At 49.0% G+C, this 24,967-nt stretch overlaps 1 protein-coding gene across 1 annotated transcript in view; it reads left to right on the top strand.

Annotated features, from left to right (window-relative positions):
* Positions 1-414: 414 nt before the first annotated feature.
* The window catches only part of LOC121291942 (N(G),N(G)-dimethylarginine dimethylaminohydrolase 1-like), a 54,642-nt gene continuing 30,089 nt past the window's right edge, over positions 415-24,967 (top strand). The window contains exon 1 of the mRNA XM_041213623.1: positions 415-1,394. Within this exon, the coding sequence (XP_041069557.1) occupies positions 1,083-1,394 (312 nt within the window). The 5' untranslated portion in view covers positions 415-1,082. The remainder of the gene's footprint in view (positions 1,395-24,967) is intronic.

Here is a 24,967-nt window from a genome sequence, read left to right as displayed (position 1 = left end):
GCAGGAGGAGGAAGAGAAAGAAAGAGAGAGAGAGAAAGGGGGAAGAAAAGGAACAAATTGACAGGAAGAAGAAAATCAGAAGAATAAAAGAGGATTTGATGAACAGAAAAGGGATTTCAGGACAGGACAGAGGATGCCTTGTTAACCGAAGGTAGGGCTCTAACTATGATAGACTAACTGAGGAAGAAATTTGGGAATCCTCCTAAACTTAAAGCTTAGATCGGATTTGAGAGTGAGGAGGGTGGGGGAGTCAGCACCGATTAAATTTGCGAAAGACAGAGCAAAATCGGATTTTTGTGAAAGAGGATCACCAGGAGGGGAGAGGGGTAAAAAAAAAAAACAGTTGTTTGAAATAAAGTGTAAACTGGGGGCGGGGAGGGGTGGGGGGGTGCGGCGTGGAGAAAGATCATCAGGCGGAGCTGGGTTATTGTGGAATCTGAAAGAAGGGGAGCTAAAACGGGCAGGGCAGGATCCCAGGAAGAAAGAGAAAAGGATTTCTGAGATTTATCTTCGTGTGCCCTTCAAACTAGACCAGCCGCAAATTCATTGGAATAAGGTGGGTCGGTGAATATAGCAAATAGGAATAGACGGGGTATTTAGAAACTGGCAATTAAAGATAAATAGAGCGATATAAACAGGGGCAATTGGAGATAAACGGGGATATAAACAGCGGCAATTGGAGATAAATAGGGGATACAAACAGGGCAATTGGAAGTAAATAGGGCGCTATAAACTGAGGCAATTGGAGATCGGGGGATATAATTAGGGACAATTGGAGATAAACAGGGGGATATTGGAGATACATAGGACATAACATTAAATGGACAATTGAAGATAAATGGGATATAAACAGGGGCAATTGGAGATAAATAGGGGGATATAGAAACGGGGTAAAATAGACAATTTCGACCGAAACTGAAACAAATTAATCAATTGAAATAAATCGAGTAAACTGATCAAGTCAATTGTTGCTGAAATTGGATTCTCAACAATCTGCCCGTTGCAAAAACATAAAGTCACTTCAACAGAGTGAGTCTGGATTCTGTCTCCCTGGAAAAGGCAGAATTTTTCCGTCGGGAATCATGTCATCTTTCGGGAAATACACTCACGCCATCGTCAGGGGCGTCCCGGCCACAGTGGGGCAGAAAGACCTGGAGCAGCAGGAGAGGAGGGAAGGAGAGAAGGAAGTCTCCGAGCTCGACACGGCCAAACTGCAGCGACAGCTCGGGGTTTACACCGGCATCTTGAGGCAGAAGCTGGGCTTACAGGTGATCGAGCTGCCGGCGTCCCAGGAGCCCGGGCTGCCTCACAGTCTGTGTGTGGAGGATATTGTGGTGGTTCAGGGGGACACTGCACTAATCACCCGGCCTGGGAACCCCGTCAGGAGGAAAGAGGTGAGAGAGAGGGCAAAGGGACAAGCTGCCCTCTCCAAGTCTGCTCCATCACATGATTCACAATGTGCCCTCTCTCTTCTTCCTAAACCCCCCCTCACCCCCAATTCTCTCTTCTTCCTAAACCCCCCCTCACCCCCAATTCTCTCTTCTTCCTAAACCCCCCCTCACCCCCAATTCTCTCTTCTTCCTAAACCCCCCCTCACCCCCAATTCTCTCTTCTTCCTAAACCCCCCCTCACCCCCAATTCTCTCTTCTTCCTAACCCCCCCTCACCCCCAATTCTCTCTTCTTCCTAACCCCCCCTCACCCCCAATTCTCTCTTCTTCCTAACCCCCCCTCACCCCCAATTCTCTCTTCTTCCTAACCCCCCCTCACCCCCAATTCTCTCTTCTTCCTAACCCCCCCTCACCCCCAATTCTCTCTTCTTCCTAACCCCCCCTCACCCCCAATTCTCTCTCTTCCTAACCCCCCCTCACCCCCAATTCTCTCTTCTTCCTAACCCCCCCTCACCCCCAATTCTCTCTTCTTCCTAACCCCCCCTCACCCCAATTCTCTCTTCTTCCTAACCCCCCCTCACCCCCAATTCTCTCTTCTTCCTAACCCCCCCTCACCCCCAATTCTCTCTTCTTCCTAACCCCCCCTCACCCCCAATTCTCTCTTCTTCCTAACCCCCCCTCACCCCCAATTCTCTCTTCTTCCTAACCCCCCCTCACCCCCAATTCTCTCTTCTTCCTAACCCCCCCTCACCCCCAATTCTCTCTTCTTCCTAACCCCCCCTCACCCCCAATTCTCTCTTCTTCCTAACCCCCCCTCACCCCCAATTCTCTCTTCTTCCTAACCCCCCCTCACCCCCAATTCTCTCTTCTTCCTAACCCCCCCTCACCCCCAATTCTCTCTTCTTCCTAACCCCCCCTCACCCCCATTCTCTCTTCTTCCTAACCCCCCCTCACCCCCAATTCTCTCTTCTTCCTAACCCCCCCTCACCCCCAATTCTCTCTTCTTCCTAACCCCCCCTCACCCCCAATTCTCTCTTCTTCCTAACCCCCCCTCACCCCCAATTCTCTCTTCTTCCTAACCCCCCCTCACCCCCAATTCTCTCTTCTTCCTAACCCCCCTCACCCCCAATTCTCTCTTCTTCCTAACCCCCCCCTCACCCCCAATTCTCTCTTCTTCCTAACCCCCCCTCACCCCCAATTCTCTCTTCTTCCTAACCCCCCCTCACCCCCAATTCTCTCTTCTTCCTAACCCCCCTCACCCCCAATTCTCTCTTCTTCCTAACCCCCCCTCACCCCCAATTCTCTCTTCTTCCTAACCCCCCCTCACCCCCAATTCTCTCTTCTTCCTAACCCCCCCTCACCCCCAATTCTCTCTTCTTCCTAACCCCCCCTCACCCCCAATTCTCTCTTCTTCCTAACCCCCCCTCACCCCCAATTCTCTCTTCTTCCTAACCCCCCCTCACCCCCAATTCTCTCTTCTTCCTAACCCCCCCCTCACCCCCAATTCTCTCTTCTTCCTAACCCCCCCTCACCCCCAATTCTCTCTTCTTCCTAACCCCCCCTCACCCCCAATTCTCTCTTCTTCCTAACCCCCCCTCACCCCCAATTCTCTCTTCTTCCTAACCCCCCCTCACCCCCAATTCTCTCTTCTTCCTAACCCCCCCTCACCCCCAATTCTCTCTTCTTCCTAACCCCCCCTCACCCCCAATTCTCTCTTCTTCCTAACCCCCCCTCACCCCCCAATTCTCTCTTCTTCCTAACCCCCCCTCACCCCCAATTCTCTCTTCTTCCTAACCCCCCCTCACCCCCAATTCTCTCTTCTTCCTAACCCCCCCTCACCCCCAATTCTCTCTTCTTCCTAACCCCCCCTCACCCCCAATTCTCTCTTCTTCCTAACCCCCCCTCACCCCCCAATTCTCTCTTCTTCCTAACCCCCCCTCACCCCCAATTCTCTCTTCTTCCTAACCCCCCCTCACCCCCAATTCTCTCTTCTTCCTAACCCCCCTCACCCCCAATTCTCTCTTCTTCCTAACCCCCCCTCACCCCCAATTCTCTCTTCTTCTAACCCCCCCTCACCCCCAATTCTCTCTTCTTCCTAACCCCCCTCACCCCCAATTCTCTCTTCTTCCTAACCCCCCCTCACCCCCAATTCTCTCTTCTTCCTAACCCCCCCTCACCCCCAATTCTCTCTTCTTCCTAACCCCCCCTCACCCCCAATTCTCTCTTCTTCCTAACCCCCCCTCACCCCCAATTCTCTCTTCTTCCTAACCCCCCCTCACCCCCAATTCTCTCTTCTTCCTAACCCCCCCTCACCCCCAATTCTCTCTTCTTCCTAACCCCCCCTCACCCCCAATTCTCTCTTCTTCCTAACCCCCCCTCACCCCCAATTCTCTCTTCTTCCTAACCCCCCCTCACCCCCAATTCTCTCTTCTTCCTAACCCCCCCCTCACCCCCAATTCTCTCTTCTTCCTAACCCCCCCTCACCCCCAATTCTCTCTTCTTCCTAACCCCCCCTCACCCCCAATTCTCTCTTCTTCCTAACCCCCCCTCACCCCCAATTCTCTCTTCTTCCTAACCCCCCCCTCACCCCCAATTCTCTCTTCTTCCTAACCCCCCCTCACCCCCAATTCTCTCTTCTTCCTAACCCCCCCTCACCCCCATTCTCTCTTCTTCCTAACCCCCCCCTCACTCCCCCATTCTCTCTTCTTCCTAACCCCCCCTCACCCCCATTCTCTCTTCTTCCTAACCCCCCCTCACCCCCCATTCTCTCTTCTTCCTAACCCCCCCCTCACCCCCATTCTCTCTCTTCCTAACCCCCCCTCACCCCCCATTCTCTCTTCTTCCTAACCCCCCCTCACCCCCATTCTCTCTTCTTCCTAACCCCCCCTCACCCCCCATTCTCTCTTCTTCCTAACCCCCCCCTCACCCCCATTCTCTCTTCTTCCTAACCCCCCCTCACCCCCCAATTCTCTCTTCTTCCTAACCCCCCCTCACCCCCCATTCTCTCTTCTTCCTAACCCCCCCTCACCCCCCATTCTCTCTTCTTCCTAACCCCCCCTCACCCCCCATTCTCTCTTCTTCCTAACCCCCCCTCACCCCCATTCTCTCTTCTTCCTAACCCCCCCTCACCCCCCATTCTCTCTTCTTCCTAACCCCCCCTCACCCCCCATTCTCTCTTCTTCCTAACCCCCCCTCACCCCCATTCTCTCTTCTTCCTAACCCCCCCTCACCCCCCATTCTCTCTCTTCCTAACCCCCCCTCACCCCCCATTCTCTCTTCTTCCTAACCCCCCCTCACCCCCCATTCTCTCTCCTTCCTAACCCCCCCTCACCCCCCATTCTCTCTCCTTCCTAACCCCCCCTCACCCCCATTCTCTCTCCTTCCTAACCCCCCCTCACCCCCCATTCTCTCTCCTTCCTAACCCCCCCTCACCCCCCATTCTCTCTCCTTCCTAACCCCCCCTCACCCCCATTCTCTCTCCTTCCTAACCCCCCCTCACCCCCATTCTCTCTCCTTCCTAACCCCCCCTCACCCCCCATTCTCTCTCCTTCCTAACCCCCCCTCACCCCCCCATTCTCTCTCCTTCCTAACCCCCCCTCACCCCCCATTCTCTCTCCTTCCTAACCCCCCCTCACCCCCCATTCTCTCTCCTTCCTAACCCCCCCTCACCCCCCATTCTCTCTCCTTCCTAACCCCCCCTCACCCCCCATTCTCTCTCCTTCCTAACCCCCCCTCACCCCCCATTCTCTCTCCTTCCTAACCCCCCCCTCACCCCCCATTCTCTCTCCTTCCTAACCCCCCCTCACCCCCCATTCTCTCTCCTTCCTAACCCCCCCTCACCCCCCATTCTCTCTCCTTCCTAACCCCCCCTCACCCCCCATTCTCTCTCCTTCCTAACCCCCCCCTCACCCCCCTATTCTCTCTCCTTCCTAACCCCCCCTCACCCCCCATTCTCTCTCCTTCCTAACCCCCCCTCACCCCCCATTCTCTCTCCTTCCTAACCCCCCCTCACCCCCCATTCTCTCTCCTTCCTAACCCCCCCTCACCCCCCATTCTCTCTCCTTCTAACCCCCCCTCACCCCCCATTCTCTCTCCTTCCTAACCCCCCCTCACCCCCCATTCTCTCTCTTCCTAACCCCCCCTCACCCCCATTCTCTCTCCTTCCTAACCCCCCCTCACCCCCCATTCCTCTCTCCTTCCTAACCCCCCCTCACCCCCCATTCTCTCTTCTTCCTAACCCCTCCCTCACCCCCCAATTCTCTCTTCTTCCTAACCCCCCCTCACCCCCATTCTCTCTTCTTCCCTAACCCCCCCTCACCCCCAATTCTCTCTCTTCCTAACCCCCCCCTCACCCCCAATTCTCTCTCCTTCCTAACCCCCCCTCACCCCCCATTCTCTCTCTTCTAACCCCCCCTCACCCCCCATTCTCTCTTCTTCCTAACCCCCCCTCACCCCCAATTCTCTCTCTTCCTAACCCCCCCCTCACCCCCAATTCTCTCTTCTTCCTAACCCCCCCTCACCCCCCATTCTCTCTTCTTCCTAACCCCCCCTCACCCCCCATTCTCTCTCTTCCTTCCTAACCCCCCCTCACCCCCAATTCTCTCTTCTTCCTAACCCCCCCTCACCCCCAATTCTCTCTTCTTCCTAACCCCCCCTCACCCCCAATTCTCTCTCTTCCTAACCCCCCCCTCACCCCCAATTCTCTCTTCTTCCTAACCCCCCCTCACCCCCATTCTCTCTCCTTCCTAACCCCCCCTCACCCCCCATTCTCTCTCCTTCCTAACCCCCCCTCACCCCCCATTCTCTCTCCTTCCTAACCCCCCCTCACCCCCCATTCTCTCTCCTTCCTAACCCCCCCTCACCCCCCATTCTCTCTCCTTCCTAACCCCCCCTCACCCCCCATTCTCTCTCCTTCCTAACCCCCCCTCACCCCCCCATTCTCTCTCTTCCTAACCCCCCCTCACCCCCCATTCTCTCTCCTTCCTAACCCCCCCTCACCCCCCATTCTCTCTTCCTTCCTAACCCCCCCTCACCCCCATTCTCTCTCCTTCCTAACCCCCCCTCACCCCCCATTCTCTCTCCTTCCTAACCCCCCCTCACCCCCCATTCTCTCTCCTTCCTAACCCCCCCTCACCCCCCATTCTCTCTCCTTCCTAACCCCCCCTCACCCCCCATTCTCTCTCCTTCCTAACCCCCCCTCACCCCCCATTCTCTCTCCTTCCTAACCCCCCCTCACCCCCCATTCTCTCTCCTTCCTAACCCCCCCCTCACCCCCCATTCTCTCTCCTTCCTAACCCCCCCTCACCCCCCATTCTCTCTCCTTCCTAACCCCCCTCACCCCCCATTCTCTCTCCTTCCTAACCCCCCCTCACCCCCCATTCTCTCTCCTTCCTAACCCCCCCTCACCCCCCATTCTCTCTCCTTCCTAACCCCCCCTCACCCCCATTCTCTCTCCTTCCTAACCCCCCCTCACCCCCCATTCTCTCTCCTTCCTAACCCCCCCCTCACCCCCCATTCTCTCTCCTTCCTAACCCCCCCTCACCCCCCCATTCTCTCTCCTTCCTAACCCCCCCTCACCCCCCATTCTCTCTCCTTCCTAACCCCCCCTCACCCCCCATTCTCTCTCCTTCCTAACCCCCCCCTCACCCCCCATTCTCTCTCCTTCCTAACCCCCCCTCACCCCCCATTCTCTCTCCTTCCTAACCCCCCCTCACCCCCCATTCTCTCTTCCTTCCTAACCCCCCCCTCACCCCCCATTCTCTCTCCTTCCTAACCCCCCCTCACCCCCCATTCTCTCTCCTTCCTAACCCCCCCCCTCATCCCCCCATTCTCTCTCCTTCCTAACCCCCCCCCTCACCCCCCATTCTCTCTCCTTCCTAACCCCCCCCCTCACCCCCCATTCTCTCTCCTTCCTAACCCCCCCCCCTCACCCCCCATTCTCTCTTCCTTCCTAACCCCCCCCCCCCTCACCCCCCATTCTCTCTCTTCCTAACCCCCCCCCTCACCCCCCATTCTCTCTCCTTCCTAACCCCCCCCTCACCCCCAATTCTCTCTCCTTCCTAACCCCCCCCCTCACCCCCAATTCTCTCTTCTTCCTAACCCCCCCCCTCACCCCCAATTCTCTCTTCTTCCTAACCCCCCCCCTCACCCCCAATTCTCTCTTCTTCCTAACCCCCCCCCTCACCCCCAATTCTCTCTTCTTCCTAACCCCCCCCCTCACCCCCAATTCTCTCTTCTTCCTAACCCCCCCTCCACCCCCAATTCTCTCTTCTTCCTAACCCCCCCCCCTCACCCCCCAATTCTCTCTTCTTCCTAACCCCCCCCCCCTCACCCCCCAATTCTCTCTTCTTCCTAACCCCCCCCCCCACCCCCCAATTCTCTCTTCTTCCTAACCCCCCCCCCCCCCCCACCCCCCCAATTTCTCTTCTTCCTAACCCCCCCCCACCCCCAATTTTCTCTGCTTCCTAACCGCCCCCCCAACCTCACCCCCAATTCTCTCCTCTCTTCTCTCCCTGTACTTTATTCTTTCTGGAATTTCTGTGCCCCAGTTTTTGGGGTTTCTAACTTGGCCCTTTAAAGGGTTAAAGTTGTTTGTTGCTATAAATCTCCAAGGGCCAAGCCTGAGCTTGGGTTATATTAATACCTGACTGTTGTTTTTTTAATATATACATAGGGCGTATCAGTGTGCTCTCTCATCACCTGACACTCTAATGCATTTCAAGTGGAATAGTGTTTTTGGGATGTGCCTGTTTGTCAGCTCTCACTTTTCACTTTAGCTTCTGACTTATGATAGATTTACAATTTTATAGGTACCTCCATTCGCTCGCCGAAGCAGATATTTTGTGCGTGTGTGTCAGAGCTAAGATGACTGCTCTACTGTGTGTGGCAGCAGAACGGAGCCTGATCCAATTCTCTCCTGTCATCAACAATCTGTTAAAATATATTTGGACCAGTGCAGTAATGTGATAGACATCTCCTTGGGCATGGCTGGTTAGTTCGGCTCACTCTTTTTGTGACTGGCGTGCAGGCAGATGTGGCACCTTAATTGTGAGCAACATTCAGCACTGAAGAAGGGTCATAAGGGCTGGAAATGTCAACTGTTTCTCTCTCCAAAAATGCTGTCAGACCTGAGATTTTCCAGCATTTTCTGTTTTTGTTTCAGTAGGCACTGCTCTGATCTAGCACCCCTCTCAAAGCACCCACCCATTAACTTGAATGATGAGCCTTCACCTTTCTGGTGACTGGTTTGGGATCAAGACTAGACTCTTATGTGGCTATGGTGGGCCTCCTCACCTATTGAACTCGGCAGCACAAGGTTCATTGCATAGTTGTCCTCCTTGTCCCCTCAACAGGCGTTGCTCTCCACTCCTTCCCTCTGCTATTGGATCCCTGCTGGATGTGTGGGGCGATTAGCTGGAAACTTTCTTTAGGGTTTGCAAAAAAGGAATGTGCCTGTACAGATGTCTGGTGTCCTGCCAGGTATAAACTGGGCAGGCTGCGTAGTGAACAGTTGTTAGCTTGTGGAATTCTCTTCCCCAGAGCATGGCAGAGGCAGGGCCATTGACTATGTTTAAGGCTGAGTTCGTGTATTTTTTTTAAAAAGGTGTGCAACTTGTTACGTGTTGATGTTCAAAGACATCTGGATGTAAACAACGCAGAAAGTTAGTGTATAGTTGCAGCAAGCAGTGAGGAAGGCAAATGGCATGTTGGCCTTTATTGCAAGGGGATTGGAGCACAGGAATAACAAAATCTTGCTACAGTTGTACCAGGTTTTAGTGAGACCACATTTGGAGTAGTGTGTGCAGTTTTGGTCTCCAATGAAGAATATACTTGCGTTGGAGGCGGTACAGCAAAGACTCAATAAATTGGTCTGTGGGATGAGGGGGTTGTCCCATGGTGAGGCTGAGTAAATTGGGCTTATGTTCTCTGGGGCTCAGAAGAATGAGAGGTGATCTCATTGAAATATTGAAGGCTCTGCTGGTTTGCTGGGGTAGATGTTGAGAGATTGCTTCCCCTGGTCGGAGAATCTAAAACACAGGGGCACAGTCTCAGGATAAGGGACCAATCATTTAGGACTGAGATGAGAAATTATTTCACTGAAAGGGTTGCAAATCTTTGGAATCCTCTATTGCCAAGGGTTATGGATGCTCCATCGTTGAGTATATTTAAGGCTGGGATAGACAGAATTTTGGTGTCTCGGAATCGGGGGATAGTGACAGTGGGCAGGAAAGTGGAGTTAAAACCCAGGATCAGCCTATATTGAATGGTGGAGCAGGCTTGACCGGCCATATGGTCTCCCCTCCTTGTGTTCTTGTGCAGTACCACACCAGAGTGTCAGTCTTGATTTTTGGTCAGTGGCTGCAATGTGAACCATCTGTAAGATGCACTGCAGCAACACGTCAACTTGGAAATGATCTTCCAAATCTGCTACCTCCTAGAAAGACCAGTGTAGCCAGCTCATCGTTCACCACCACCTACAAGGGCAATAAACGTTGGTCTTGCCAGTGATGGCCACTTCACATTGATGAATGATAAAAGAAACCAACAGAATGACTTTCTTTATCCCCTTAAGCCCCTCTTTAAAATCAAACTTTTGTGCACTCTGCACATTGCCTCTTACTTGGCATCCGGTTTTGTCAGATTACACCACCTGAAGCCCTTGGGATGCTGTCTTACACAAAAAGGCATTTATATAAACGCCTGCTGTTGGAGGTGGGAAGGAGGTATTGAAGCTAAACCTACTCTTGACATAGAAATGGGAATAGGTCCATCCAGCCACTTGAACCTGCTCCATCATTCAATTAGATCATAGCTGATCTGTATGTCAACTCTCTGACATTCTGTAACCCTTAATACTCTCACCTAACAAGGGCCAAAGTTCACGAGCAAGTATTATCTGGCAGGGCTCACTGGGCGATGATTAGGAGCCCAGGCTAACAGCAGGAATCCAAGATTAAAGCTGTGACCTTCCTGATCCTCTGACATCTGGCTGCCTTGCATAAGAAGTTTCCTGCTTTTAAAATTCAATCGTATATTTTTGGCGTTGAATAGTTTGATGCTTCAGAACCTCTCTCTGACCCCATTACCTTGAGTGAAACAGTAACTGAAAGCTTGCAATGTTAAACTGTTTGTGGAAAAATCAGATTCTACTTTGGGAGAGCAATAAATTGAACAGAATGTCAGAACCCATTAATCTTCACTTAAGCTCCAACTGGGTACCTTTTAATAGCTACCAACTAGCTGTGCAGTTGATCTAACTGATGGCCATCAGCACTTTTATTAAATGTTTTAGAGCAGCACCATTTTGGAGAGAAGTTAGGAAACCCTTTTCGTATAATATGGAACAAACTGCAAAAAAAAAACAGGTGCTATCTCAGTTAATAAATCTGAGGTCAATAGGTGTTTACTAGCCGAGGATACTGAGGGATGTAGAGGCAAAGTGGGAATATGGAGTCAGGATACAGATCAAACATTGGTTGAGTGGTGCAAGAGACATGAGGGACTGAATGGCCCCTCCTGTTTTTGTGTTCTTGCCCACATGCTGGTTAATTTGATTGTGTTCCAATTGTTTGTAGTTCCTTTCATTTTCTCTTGATTTGCCCCAGGAGAGTGTGGAACTTGCCAATGATGTTTCTTGGGCGGGTCTCCTGAAGGCATCTGTACATTATTTCAGTGTGGCTAGATTTTATGCCAATATTAATAAATGCGTGCTTAAGGGAGTGACTCACTCGTGAATATGGGGAGCGGTGTGCAAACACAAGTGCAGAGGTACATGCACATAGAGGTTGCTAAAAACATATGACAAAAAGCGGACTTGGACAGAAAGGGCAAATGCAGCTATGGGGAGGGAGATGCCCACATTTCAGACATCGTTTACATCAAGGCCAGAAGCATGAGACACTAAAGATGGTGGGTTCATAGCGATGGACTATTAAGAATAGGACAGCTGAGGAAATTGCAAGATAATCATCAGTGGAAAATTCAGGAGAAACTTCTTCATCCAGAGGGGGTTCATGTTGTGGAAATTGCTGCCACAAGGAGTGGAGTCTTTTTTATTCTATTCATTCATGGGATGTGGGCATCACTGGCTATGCCAGCCTTTATTGCCCATCCCTAATTGCCCTTAAGGTGGTGGTGAGCTTCCTTGTTGAACCGCTGCCATGTGGTGTAGGTACACTCACAGTGCTGTTAGGGAAGGAGTTCCAGGATTTTGACCCAGCAACTGTGAAGGAATGGCGATATATTTCCCAAGTCAGGATGGAAAGTGGCTTAGAGGGGAACTTCCAGGTGGCGGTGTTCCCAAGTGTCTGCTGCCCTTGTCCTTCTGGATGTTAGTGGGCATGGGTTTAATATTTTTGTAATACACCAGTAGAGTTGTTACAGCAGGTGCTTCCCAACATTGTCACCCATTTTGAGGCTTGAAAGTTTCTGTGTCACAGTGTGAGAGCCAGGTGGGGGTGATAAAGCTGAGAGTGGGGGGGAAAGAGGGAGCAGGGTGGGGTGTGGAGAAAGCTGAGTGCGCGGCAGAGTGGGGGTGCTGTTTAAACCACGGGATTTCTAAATAAGAAACACCTACCTTTTCATTGAATTTTTAGGAACTGGAATCGGCATCAAAGATTTTGTTCAATTAGGCCATGCCCACTATTTACAAAAATGAATTTTGAAGGGGCTTCACAGCTGTCATCACTGAGTCGGAGCCATTGCTGCACCTGAGTTCACAGCCCCCAAATTTTTTTTAGAAGCCCAGGAGGAGGCCTCCTGGCCCATCGCATCCATGCCAGCTCTCTGTAGAACAAACCAGTCAGTCTCACTTCTGCCACTCCATCCGCATAGCCCTGCAATTTTATTTCCCTCAATGCCCATCCAAATTTTCTTTTTTGAAATGATTTGAGTAGCTGAGGGCAGTGGAATAGATGCATTGAAGAGGAAGTAGATGAACAGAAGGGAATAGAAGGCTATGTTGATGGGACTGGATGAAGATTGTGCAGCATAAATGCCAACACAGATTGGTTAGTGCCATACAGCCTGTTTGTGCTCTGTTAATTCTATGTAAGCAGTGAGGAGACGATAGGAAGTTTGCATTATTAAGTATTTTAGTAGGAAAAGACCAAAGAGTTCCATGGTTTACAATCCTGGGAGGGATCAGTGAGTCATTCTGCCCTCCCCTCCAACAAGCATTGAATGAAACCTTTTGATTTCACTTGGGATAGTCATGTGATTCTGCCTGAAACCGTTTCCCCTTGCAAGACTTGGAGCCAATCGTGGACACTATCCCGTAAAGAGGGCCCTTGTGTACTCACGGGTCTGCCTGTTCCTTGCTCTCGCCCAGTGTCAGAAGTGCAAGCTAATTATTATTTCACTGTTGTTCAATCGCTGGCTCCGAGCCAGAATTTGGTTGAGAAGGAGATTGGATTCTCGAGCGCGTGTCTGGGCATTCATGTCTGCTTAAGAAGTGGGCAGTGAGGGGCTGTCCCTTGAACCAGCCAATTCACCCGGAGGGAGGGGGGAAGGATGTGAATTTCATCTTTGTGCCATTTAAACCTGTATCCAATTTGCTGAAACATGTGATCAGGCTGTGCCTCAACACCTGGGTGTTCAGCATTCTTGGAACAGAGCACAGAAAGGACAGTTAGCTGCGGGAGAATCTTTCTCTTGAAATGCTTAATATCCAGATGGTAAAGATTGCAAATCTATCCCCCTTTTTAAGGCACTTGCAGGATGGTTAGGAAAAATTCCTTCTTTCTCTGCTGTGCCATTCTTGGGATTTACCAGCCCATGATGGCTTCCATGGGAGGAGATTGCATGTGGTGTAGAGTAGGAATTTTGCAGCATGAGAACAGGCCATTTGGCTCAAATGGTCTGTGCCAGAGCTTACACTCCACATGAGCCTCTTGCCACCTCTGCTTCATCTTGACCTAAAAACATAGCCCTCTGTTCCTTTTTCTCACATGATAATCTAGCTTCCCCTTTAATGTGTCTGCTATTCAGCTCAAACACTCCAGGAGGCTCTTAAGTTCCACTCTGAGGCAAAGTTTCACTTGGATTTCTTAGTGACTTCCTTACAGCACAGGCCTCTAATTTTTGGGCTCCTCCACAAGTGGAAATGCCTTTTCTGTCTACCCTATCGAACCCTCATGAATTTAATGAACTGCATCTGGACACCCATCTGCCTCCGAGTGGAGAGACCGAGTCTGTTAAGTCTTCTTGATTTGGCTTGACCTTTTTATCTTGACCTCTGTGAGCCTTAGCAGCATTTGGTGGAGTACGTGTGGAGCCTTGAAAAACTAAAGCTGGAATTACTTGGGGTCCGATAGAGGGTTTTTTAAAAAAAAAGCTTTGAGTGGCCCACCCACTGTGGAGCTGATAAGGGGCCTATATTTGGAGTGAGGCCTGTTGGAGGGCTCTCTGTGGAAGCGCTATGCTGACTGACCCTACTTTGTTTCCAGCGTCTTTAGCCTGGATAGTGGTGTGGGCATATGCAATTATTATTACTAAATCAGTTTCTTCTTCTTTGAAACACGGTTATTGACTGACCTTGTGGAAATCCTGCCAGCAATTAGACATAGCAGCAACGACTTTTGCCTTGTCTTTTGTAGTGGGGGCGTTTCTGCAGACTGTGACTGGGCCTTTATGCTGGTGCTCTTGTCCACCTGTGACTTTCCCAACCTACCCCTCCCGCCTAACCCCCTACCAGCACCCCACCCCCACCAACTCCACTTGTTTAAATAAACTGGAATATTGTTGAATGTTGAGCAGGCAAAGTGAAGAAAACTCTAGTCTGGCGGGGCCTGGGATGTCCCAGAGATTGGGGGGAGTGGGGAGAGTAGCCAAAACCTGAGGGGTTTCTCGGTGTTAGGCAGCGTGTAGTCACTAACGTTGAAGGGCACTTCAGCCGTGCAGCACTGGATGAATCTTTTAACACCCGGTGCAGGAGCTGATGTATTTTGATAAGTGTCAGGCTTGTTTTCAGCCCTCGCCCTGTGTGCTGCCTTTGTAAGCCAGGCTGGGTAGCGTTTTCAGACACGGACATCAGGCTTTCATTGTTGTACTCGCTCAGCAATTTTTTTTTGTTGTTGATTCTCTTGTCGTGGAATATTCCAGACTGCAGCCACACAGCTGCTTTTCATAAGGCAGAAACATCCAGGGGCCAGTGTGAATCGAAAGCATTCGGCATCATGTGTGCTTGTGCTGAGGTCATGACCCCTCCATTAACTCTGTGTAGAGAAAAACAGCCTTCCAGCACTCTCCGGCAAAAGTGCTGTACCCCTACCCCCACCCCTGGCAGCTTCATCATAGAGGGACTTGCATTTATGAAGCGTTTTTCACTCTATTGGGCATCTCGAAGCACCTAATTTACTGCAGCCAATGAGCCGCTTTTAAAGTGTAGTCATCTCTGTGACATAAGAAAGGTGGCAGCCACAGCAAGCTCTCACCGACAACAATGTGATCATGAACAGGTAATCTGGTTTTGAGGGATTAATATCGGCCAGGGCACTGGAAGTAACCACCCCTGCTCCTCTTCGAAATAGCACCACGGGCTCGTTTCCATCCACCCAAATGGGCAGGGGGGTTATCTTGGTTTAACGTTTTATCCAAAAGACAGTACCTCTGACAGTGCAGCATTGCACTGGAGTGGCAGCCTTAACTTATTTATTTTTTTTTATTTGCGCTCAAGCCCTGGAGTGTATTTTGAACCCTTTGGTGCCTGCTTGACTGACTGACTTCCTGGGCTTGCAGATGGCGACAGCGTTGATGTGGAAATATTGCATTGAGCTGATAGCACAGAAATGGACCACTTGACCTAACTGGTTAATGCTTCATAAGGGCCTCCTCTACTTCATCTAACCCTGTCTGAAGTTCTGCAGCCTATTAGCTGGAAGCACAGTACGGCGAGAGCAGTGTGGGCTGTCATGTGACTCTTATTCTATTTATAACCACTCATGCTGTGTTTCATAGACCTGACTGAGAAGGAGGAAGTGCAACAGCTTAGACTTAGTGTATAGTGCCTTTAACTTAACAAAACGTCCTTAGGAGCTTCACAGGAGCATCGTATAATAAAATATGCCACAGAACCGCACAAGGAAATATTAGGTCACGTGACCCATAGAGGCAAGTTTTGGGGAGTGTCTTAAAGGAGGAAAGCAAGGCAGGGAGAGGATCCCAGAGCCTGAGGCCCAGGCAACTGAAGGCACAACTACCAACCGTGGAGAGGTTAAAATTGGGAACACACGAGGCAGGAGTTAGAGAATTGCTTGGAGGGTTCTGAGGCTGGAGTTAGGGAGGACCAAGGCCATGGAGGGATTTGAAAAACAAGGATGAGAATTTTTTAATCAAATCAATTTTACAAACTTGCTTTTAACTTTTTTTATTTCCTCCTTTCCCCAACCCCAACTCTATTCTGAAGTTGCTGACTTCCTACAACCATGGATGCGGTCAGCCTTCTGATGCTTCCCATCCAAGTGGCCACCCTTCATGGTTGAGTGACAACAGTGGGGGACAATCCTCCAATATCTGTACCTATAATTCTGGCTACCTCATTTTAATAATTCCATCATTGGTGGCCAAGCCTTCAGTTGTGTGAGCCCTAAGTTCTGGAATAACCTCCACATCTCTCCTCTAAAACATTTCTTAAAACCACTGACACCTTTGACCAAGATTTAGGTCCCTGACCCTAATATCTCCTTGTGTGGGCTCAGTGTTATACTTTGTTTTATAATTCTCCTGTAAAGGTGCTTGGGGTGTTTTATTATATTAAGGGTGTTAGATAAATATAAGTTTTGTCTTGAGTCAAAGTCCTGTGCTGCCTTATGACCCACATGGCATGAGTCTTGAAAGAGGAAGTGTATTTTTGTACTGCACGTGTCAGGTCTATATTGCCTCTTACCACCGCACCAGGGTCTGACTGTAGTTGTAGGAAGGATAAGCGAAAGCCGGAAAGGTATAGAGCTAAAGTTGTACATGGTGCTGTGCTCAAGGTGCCGATTATAGTGCTGAGCAATGGGGCGGGTACCCACTGTCAGCATCAAGTGTTCCCTGGGCGTGTGCCAGCAGTGACCGCTCCTCGCTTCGCTGAGTGCAATATTCATCCACGCCACACGCAATAAAAAACTCAGTCCTTTTATGTGCGCCTCTGTTAAGAGTTTATTGATGCAGAGGAAGTGGTGGGTGGCGTGAATGCTGTGGGCCCCACGCCTGTTTTACAGTGTAAGAGGGGATTTGAGGGTCAGTGAGCTGAGAAGCTACTTAAATGCGGCTGTGAGGATCACAGGAGCCAGCTTTGGGTTTCTGCAATGTTTGAAATGGTTTAAACACACAACCCTGCATTTAAACCAAACCCTATGAGCACTGGAATGCACATGACCAGAAAAGAGTGCTGATGAATCTCAACTTGATATTTGAAGAAAACCTGTATCCCTCGATCACTATTCTTAGTCAGACGAGAAGTGTTGGTTAGTTTATTTTTTTTTCACAAGCTGTATTTTTGGCCTGTTGAGTGCAAATGAAACTGGCTGATGCTGCCTTTGATTACCCAGGGTCTATATTGGTACTGTTCTTGTTCCCTATAACTTCTGTTAGGCTGTTCTTGTTCCCTATAACTTCTGTTAGGCTGTTCTTGTTCCCTATAACTTCTGTTAGGCTGTTCTTGTTCCCTATAACTTCTGTTAGGCTGTTCTTGTTCCCTATAACTTCTGTTAGGCTGTTCTTGTTCCCTATAACTTCTGTTAGGCTGTTCTTGTTCCCTATAACTTCTGTTAGGCTGTTGTCACATAATAATGTGGCACATATTGAGGCTAATTGGACCATGCAATCCATGGCATCTGTGTTGAAGAGCAGTCCAGTTAGTTTCATTCTCTCTGACCTTCCCTCCCATATCCCTGCTCCATAAAATTTTACTCTGCTCCATTCAACCATTGGAGACCCTTTCTCTCTCTTTGCTCCATCTCAACCCTTCATGAGTTTAGGCAGCTTCTTAGCCTTCTCTGCCCCCAGGAGAATAATCCCCATCTTTCCCAGACTATCTGCAGCGCCACATGGATCCCTAGAACCCTTCTGGTAAATCTCTAAGGCTTTGACATCCTACTTAAAGGGCAGTGCCTGGAATTGGGGACAACCCTCCAGCTGAGGCTTAGCCAGTGTTTAGCCTAACATCAGGACTTTTGTGCCCCACACCATAATTCTAAAGCGATAAGCGATCTTGGGCTTTATTAACTGCTATTGTTAACCTGTCCTTCCACTTTTTCAGGTTTGTGAACAAGTACCCCAAGGTCTTAAAATGAGAGACGTCTTTATTTTTTTAATGTATTGAACTGCATAAGAGAAGTATACAATTCAGTGATTTACATGGTTTATTTATCGTTGCCTTGTCTTAATCTTGCCTTGTCTTAATCTAACAAACTATTTGTTGATTTGGGGCCTGAGCTTCAGTCTGAGTACATGTTCGTCCTGCTTATTTGTACCAGAATTGAATGGCAGCAAGTGGTCATGGCTGATTCACAAACAATGGGTTCTGTGCTACTCCTGGAGCTTGCTGTTATTTAACCGAGGTATCAAGCGGACAAACAAATGCATACTCTGGGCCACTTATGGCTATTCTGAGGGAGCCTGAATCTGGGGAAAATGCCCAGGACAAAATCTTCCCTGTGGGCCTCTGAACCTTTGTTGCTGTTTGCCCAAATGGGAGTCAGAAGCCTGTCATTCTATGCAATTTTCCCTGGAGAGGTCAGTTCAGGGCCAGGGGGTAGGATCCTCCCAACCTCCCACCACCACCACCAAACTAAGGAAGGCCAATCAGAGGCCTTCCTGATTAAAAGGTGCCAGGTATGGAAGTGAGGGAGGGATGCTTCAAAATGGAAGGCCCCTCCCAACATCCCCCTCCACACCGCCGCCCCCCCCCCCCCCCCCCCCCCCCCCCCCCCCCCCCCCTTGCAACTTTAAGTTTGAAATAACACATGGTCTTTTGCAGCTAGGCTACCAGGGTGGTGGGATCGGGCGGTGGGGCCGGTGTTGTTGCAGTTGTGTCCTGTGGTTGCTGCTAGACCCAGGAAGGCAGGAAGGACTTCTAAGTGTGCCTGGATTGCAGGTCACCTGCTTGGTCACTGAGAAACCAGCTGTAGGCAGCTTAAACCTGTTGCCCCGCCCCCACCCCCAAGAGTCTGGAAGCTAACTGCAAAATCCCTGTCGGCCTCCATTTTAACAGGCCTTAATGGGGCACTCATCTGGCTTGAGCAACACCCCACCATCACCCCCTCCTCTAACCCCACAAATGCCAGCATGTAAATGGCCTGGGGGGGGTGGGTGGATCCAAGGAACTGGCACAGGCCAGAGGAAATTTTTTGGTGCCTGCACCCACCAACCACCCCTTGACTCTGTTCCTGGCACCAGCAGGAGCTGAAAAATTATGCCCTAATGTTTAAACTACAGCAAAGTTATGATGGACAACCCTGGAGCACTTTCTGGCAGTTAATTCCTGGAGAGTTTTGGACACAAGCCAAGGTCTCCTCTCCACAATCCTGCTCTGGAAAGAGTGGCCATGGAAAGCTCTTTAAAATAACCCTTATGCTCAAAAAGCTCCAGTTCAACTCCCCTCCAAATTCTGTCTAGTCCTTCACACAGACACACACAGACACACACAGACACACACAGACACACACAGACACACACAGACACACACAGACACACACAGACACACACAGACACACACAGACACACACAGACACACACAGACACACACAGACACACACAGACACACACAGACACACACAGACACACACAGACACACACAGACACACACAGACACACACAGACACACACAGACACACACAGACACACACAGACACACACAGACACACACAGACGATCAACCAAACTGAGGTACATTTTGGGGATTTTGTTTTTAAAAAAAGGTACCTCATCTGTGTTTTGTTAACCTTAAAATGGTGCAGCCAATTTGGCTGGAGACTTGGGCACTGATTTCGGCCTTGGAGACCCTATGGGGTTAATGCAAATGCTTCATGACGAGGGATTTAAAAAAAAAAACGGAGAATTTTTAAGAATGGGAAGCTGGAAGAGATCAGTGGTGGCAACAACCTACATTTGTATAGTGCCTCGAATGAAACATCCCAAGGCACTTCACTGGAATATTGTAAAACAAAATATAAGTCACATGTTGATATTAGGTCAGATGACCAAAAGATTGGTCAAAGAGGTAGGTTTAAAGAGGTGCGTTAAAGGAGGAAGGCAAGGCAGATGTGTAGGGAGAGAATTCCAGGGCTTAGGGGCTTAGCTGAAGACTCGGCCACCAATGGTGGAGCAATTAAAATGGCGGGTGCACAAGAGGTTGGAATTAAAGGGGTGTAGATATTGCGAAGGATTGTGGGGCTGGAAGAGATTAGAGAGATAGAGAAGGGCGAGGCCACAAAGGCATTTAAAAATAAGGACGAGTATCTTCAAATGAAGAGCGATTCAAAGGGCATTGAGGATGCTGTTTTCTGAGCTTGGGTCATCGAGGTGTCTACTTTGAGGGTCTTCAGGGCCCAATTAAGTTCGCCATATTTTGGGTCTTTGCCTGCAGATCTTTGGGGGAAGGGGAGTTTGGGAGAGACTGTTTCTGCTTTGTGTCATAGGTAGTTTGGTGTTATCAACTGAGGTGTGTTTTGTGTTTTTAAAAAAAAAAAAAATGTTTTTATTCATTCAGTTGATGGGTGTAGGCAGGGAGTGCCAAGAGCTTAAGCGAGTTTAGCATAAATGCGTCATTGAGTTGTAGTCAAACCTGATACTTTTGATAAAAACAAAACTGCGGATGCTGGAAATCTGATACTTTTGAAATTGATTATTTACCACTGAGACACATTTATGGTAAAAGCCTTCCTGTCAATCTTCCAGTTAAGTATTTGCACTTATAAAGATTGATCCTCACCCGTGCTTCTATATTTCTTAGAAAATCTCTCTATCCATTTGAATCTGACATCCTCTTGAGGATGTGCCACCCCGGGGCCAGTTTTCCTTGAGTGACTCAAGTGTGAATTATTAAAATTTTCCAACTTGCCATCGGTAGCCATGACAACTACAAATGGGCCTAAAAAGCCTGTCATTGGAAATGGCTGCCTCCTGACCTCATCCTGCACTCTGGTTTTTAAAACCTCTTCCTTTCACTCACTTATCTTGCAAGAAAGACTGGCTTTTCCAGGGAGTGATTTGCTCAGTGTATGTCGATGACTGTAATTGGAGATGGGAATTACTCTGCCTGGCTCTAAATAACTCCACTAATTGACTGAAGTTGTCACAGCATCCCCCCGAGCCTGCAGCCCACAATGGAAGGATATTTTTAAATGCGTCTTCAGCTTCAACCCATTGATGCTTGGGCCGATCCACTGGCTCGGCCCGACCTGTGGCAACCGAAGCCAGCAGCGGTTGCCAACCCTCCAGGATTGCCCTGGTGTCTCCAGGAATTTAAAGGTGTCTCCTTGACGCAACTGCAAGCAAACCTTGACACAAAATATAATTGTGGCCATGAGGATTCATGCCATGAAAAAATTGCTTCAAAGTTTTTTTAGATAACATTTTGATTACTAATTTTAAAAATATTGGGGATTGATCAGGATGGTGCTGAGTGGTTTAGGTTGCTTGACAGTCAAAAGTCATTCACAGGATAATGGTCTATTTCACAACGCTTTGCAAAGGCAGAGTGCCACAAGGATGGGCATGTTGGCCAAGGATGGTGGGAGTGCAGGGGCAGCAGATCAGGTGATGTAACCTCCCAGGAATATACCCATTGAGAGTTGATAACCCTAGGGGAATGGAGTAAAAAAGAGAAGTCTTGCTGTAGCTGAACTAGGCATTGATGAGACCACACCTAGATTTAGCCTCTTTATTTAAGGAGAGATATACTTGTATTGGAAGCAGTTCAAAGATTGAGTGTGAGTCAGCAATACTCAAGCCCTGTGCTACCAAATGACAACTAAGATTCACTCTGTTGATTTCCCACAGTGGGTCCTCTTGTGAGGAAATGTTGAGCAGGTTGGAGTTTAGAAAAAGGAGGTGATTATTGAAATGCATGCGATTGTGATAGGCTGGATGCTTCGAGGATGTTTCTCCTCGTGAGGAATCTAGAACTAAGGGGCACAGTTTCAAAATTAGGGGTCTCCCATTTAAGATGGAAATGAGAAGGAATTTCTTCTCTTGGGATCATTCTTGGAATTCTGTACCCCGGAGAGCAGTGGATAGTGGATCATTGAACATATATTCAAGGCTGAGTTAGACGGATTTTGATTGACAAGCAGTCAAGGGCTATGAAGGCAGACAGGAAAGTGGTGTTAAGGCCACAGCAGATCAGCCATGATCTTATTGATTTGTCAGGGGCCGGTTCAAGGGGCTGAGTGCCTGCTCCTGTTCTTATTTCTTATGTTCTTAGAAACAAACATGCATGTCCTGAACATTTCCCAGTGGTAGTTACAGGAAGCTCGGCCATTTACTGCTCTCAAATTCTTGGCTTAAGGAGACTGAGATCTGGTAACTCAGCAACAGGCCAAGCATCATTTGCCCTGGTCCAGCAGAGCCATGTGAGCAGGTTTTAACTCTTGACTTTTGGTTTTGAGCTGAAGACTCCCCATTTTTTTTTAAAAAAAACCTGTTTTAAGATTGACCAAATTTAAGTTTCTATGCTGGTGGATGAGGATTCCTAAACCCAGTTGTGTATATCAGTCAGATTATAGCTCAGTCAGTGCTAAGCCATATCCAGCCTTTCGAACTCTGTTAAGATGAATTGGTTGCTCATTCAGCTGGGTCAAGTAACTCCGGAAATGATATGGGATTGAAGTCTCCTCACTTGTTGAGGGTCGGTGGGGGTTGGAGATGCCCAAATTTTTGATTATCATTGTAAAATCATAGTGTCTCTCTCTCTAAATTGAATGTTAAGGGCATCTGACCATAACCTGTCCAGGTTAGGTGTTAAAATCAGAATTGTCAATTTTTTTTGTCATCTAAATTCTCCATGACTTTCCCCCCTGTTTTCTACCACTTTTTTTTCTGCAGCTTGCATTGAGAAGCACTGAATTAATCTTTTCAGAGTTTCACTGGTGTCTGTAATGGGGGAGGAGCAGGGCAGTGGAGGGATGCATAAATTAATTTATTCAGGCCTTTGAGGAGACAAAAGTAGGTATCTGTGACGATGTGAGTGCTCTGCAGAATCCTTAATTTTTTTAACTGTTGCTTGACTTGAGAACATTGAATAGAGTTTTAGGGCTTCTGTTTAAACTCTGCAAGATTAGTAGGGGTAAATGAAGGCCTCCCTTGAGCCACAATCAGTCCCAAATGGTGTGCCCTGGTGTCAAACTCAGCTTTGAAATATGGCGTAAAACTTTTTTTCCCTGAGGGCTTCAAAACCCCTCTGGCAGCCTCTAATGGGGCTCAAGCCTGGACTCTTGTGGGGAAACAGTTACTCCCTGTGATCTTTTTATTTGCCACAGAATGGCTAATGAATGACCAGAGAAATGGGTTCGTTGTCCAATGAAAGACTGTGCTAGGAGGATCTTGATGGCCTCTCCTTCCAACCTTTGCAAAATGAAAGTCAGATTCAACAGCCTGACTGCCATCGATGCAGGAAGGATGTTCCCGATGGGGGAGACCAGAACCAGGGGTCACAGTCTGAGGTTATGGGGCCTTTAGGACTGAGATAAGGAGAAATTTCTTCACCCAGAGAGTGGTGAGTCTGTGGAATTCACTACCACAGAAAGTAGTTGAGCCAAACATTGTATGCTTTCAAGAAGGAGTTAGATGTAGCTCTTGGGGCAAAAGAGATCAAAGGATAGGGGGAGAAAGTGGGAGCAGGCTATTAAGTTGGATGATCAGCCATGATAATGAATGGCAGAGCAGGCTTGAGTGGCCTACTCCTGCTCCTAGTTTGTCATGAAAGGGTCCCACAACAGGACAACCTATGGCTGCTGAACCTGGACAGGTGCAGGGAGGGGGTGTGCCTCTAAGCCTACCTGAGGGGGGGGCAACAGTTGGTGGGGGAGGGGGGCATCTCTAAGCCAGTCTGGGGAGGGGATGAGATGCTGGGGTGCATCTCTTGGCCTGCCTGGGGAGGGGTGCTTCTCTGAGCCTGCCCAGAATGCTTGCTCCACAAGTTGCCAATCTATTGCCTGCAGGAACCTGGAAACCAATTGGCCTCCCATTAATAGGCCTTAATCAAACCTAAGTGGGTTAATTGACTGCCCACTGCTTGCGGTACCAGATTCGGCACCTGTCTGCCAATGTTCCTGCCTGGGTTAAGGATTAAAAATCCAGCCTCTCCCTCTACTGGCAGCACAGATGCTACCTGGTTGAACAGGTACTTGCCACGCTTTCCTGATTCCTGGCCTAACTGCGGAAAAGCCCAAGCAATAAGGTTGCTTTGGATGCAGCCGATGTTTCTGAAGGCAGGGATGGCTGACTAAAGACTGGCTTCCCCACTAACAGCCAAGAAATGTCGCCATGTGATTGAGGTAGTTGTGAAGGACACTCCCTCATTCCAACCTGAATGTACAGCCCTAACTTCAGAAGCCCTATAGTTTCTGCATGGTACTTGACCACGTTTGGAGGGGAGGGGCAGTAATGTCACAGTGCCACCCCCAATCCTGTCCTTTTGAACAAGTCACTGAACCATGATCAGGAATGGGAACGCTGTTTTCCCCTCCAAAGCCCAAGTGCCTGAAGCCAGTTGTAATTTGCTTCCAGCAGCTGCCTTGTTTGGATTCTAACTTGGGGAGTGAACCTGGGATCGCCCTTTTGCGCCACAGGTTGCAGTTATCAACTGACCCACTGGGGGTGTGTCGGGGGGGGGCGGGGGCAACATCTGAGGGAATGTGCACTTGAAAGAGTTAATCTTTTATAGATTATTAGCAGTGGTCTGCCCTGCACCCATTGCAGACACACAGACGCCAGCAATGCAATTGTGACAATGCTGCTTTGCCTCATCAAATAAATTGGTTCATTGCTTTGCATTTGTATTGGTAATGTGGTTAATGGTCATTTGGTGGTACAGGACTTATAGCTGAAAAAGAGATGTGTCTAAACTTTTAGTCTTGCATTCATCAGGGTATTCGCAAAAATACCAGTAAAGGGGAAAGCAATTCATGTGAAGAGAGTATTGATTGGTTGGGAAGTGGCATTGCTATGGAGAATGCATGACTGGTGACTGACAGTTAACTGCCAAGCATTGTTTGAAATTTAAACCAGGAAGCTTGATCCTGATTGGTCAAGGCATTGTCCTAAAGGAATGAGTCAGTGAATGGCTGTCACTTATTGTGTTTAGCTGAAAAAGGTGCAAAATATGTACGTTTTTTTTAATTGTTGTTTTCCCCTTTAAATTGACATTCTTGCGAGCATCCTGATGAGTGCAAGATTAAAAGCATAGGCATGTCTCCTGTTTTCAGCAATATTACTAATGTGGTTAAGATGGATCGTGATGCAAACCAAATGGTTGCTCAGCAAACAGTGGCTGCCCTACTCTCTGGGGAGGTGGGGAAAAGCATTTGACAACGACAGCTTATATAGCCCCAGTGAAATGACCCAAGGCACTTCACAGGAGCATTATCAAACA

Source organism: Carcharodon carcharias, chromosome 19, assembly GCF_017639515.1.
Source record: "Carcharodon carcharias isolate sCarCar2 chromosome 19, sCarCar2.pri, whole genome shotgun sequence".
Taxonomy (NCBI): Eukaryota; Metazoa; Chordata; class Chondrichthyes; order Lamniformes; family Lamnidae; genus Carcharodon; species Carcharodon carcharias.
The sequence above is the reverse complement of the archived record's forward strand: the minus strand, read 5'-3'. Positions and strand labels throughout refer to the sequence as shown.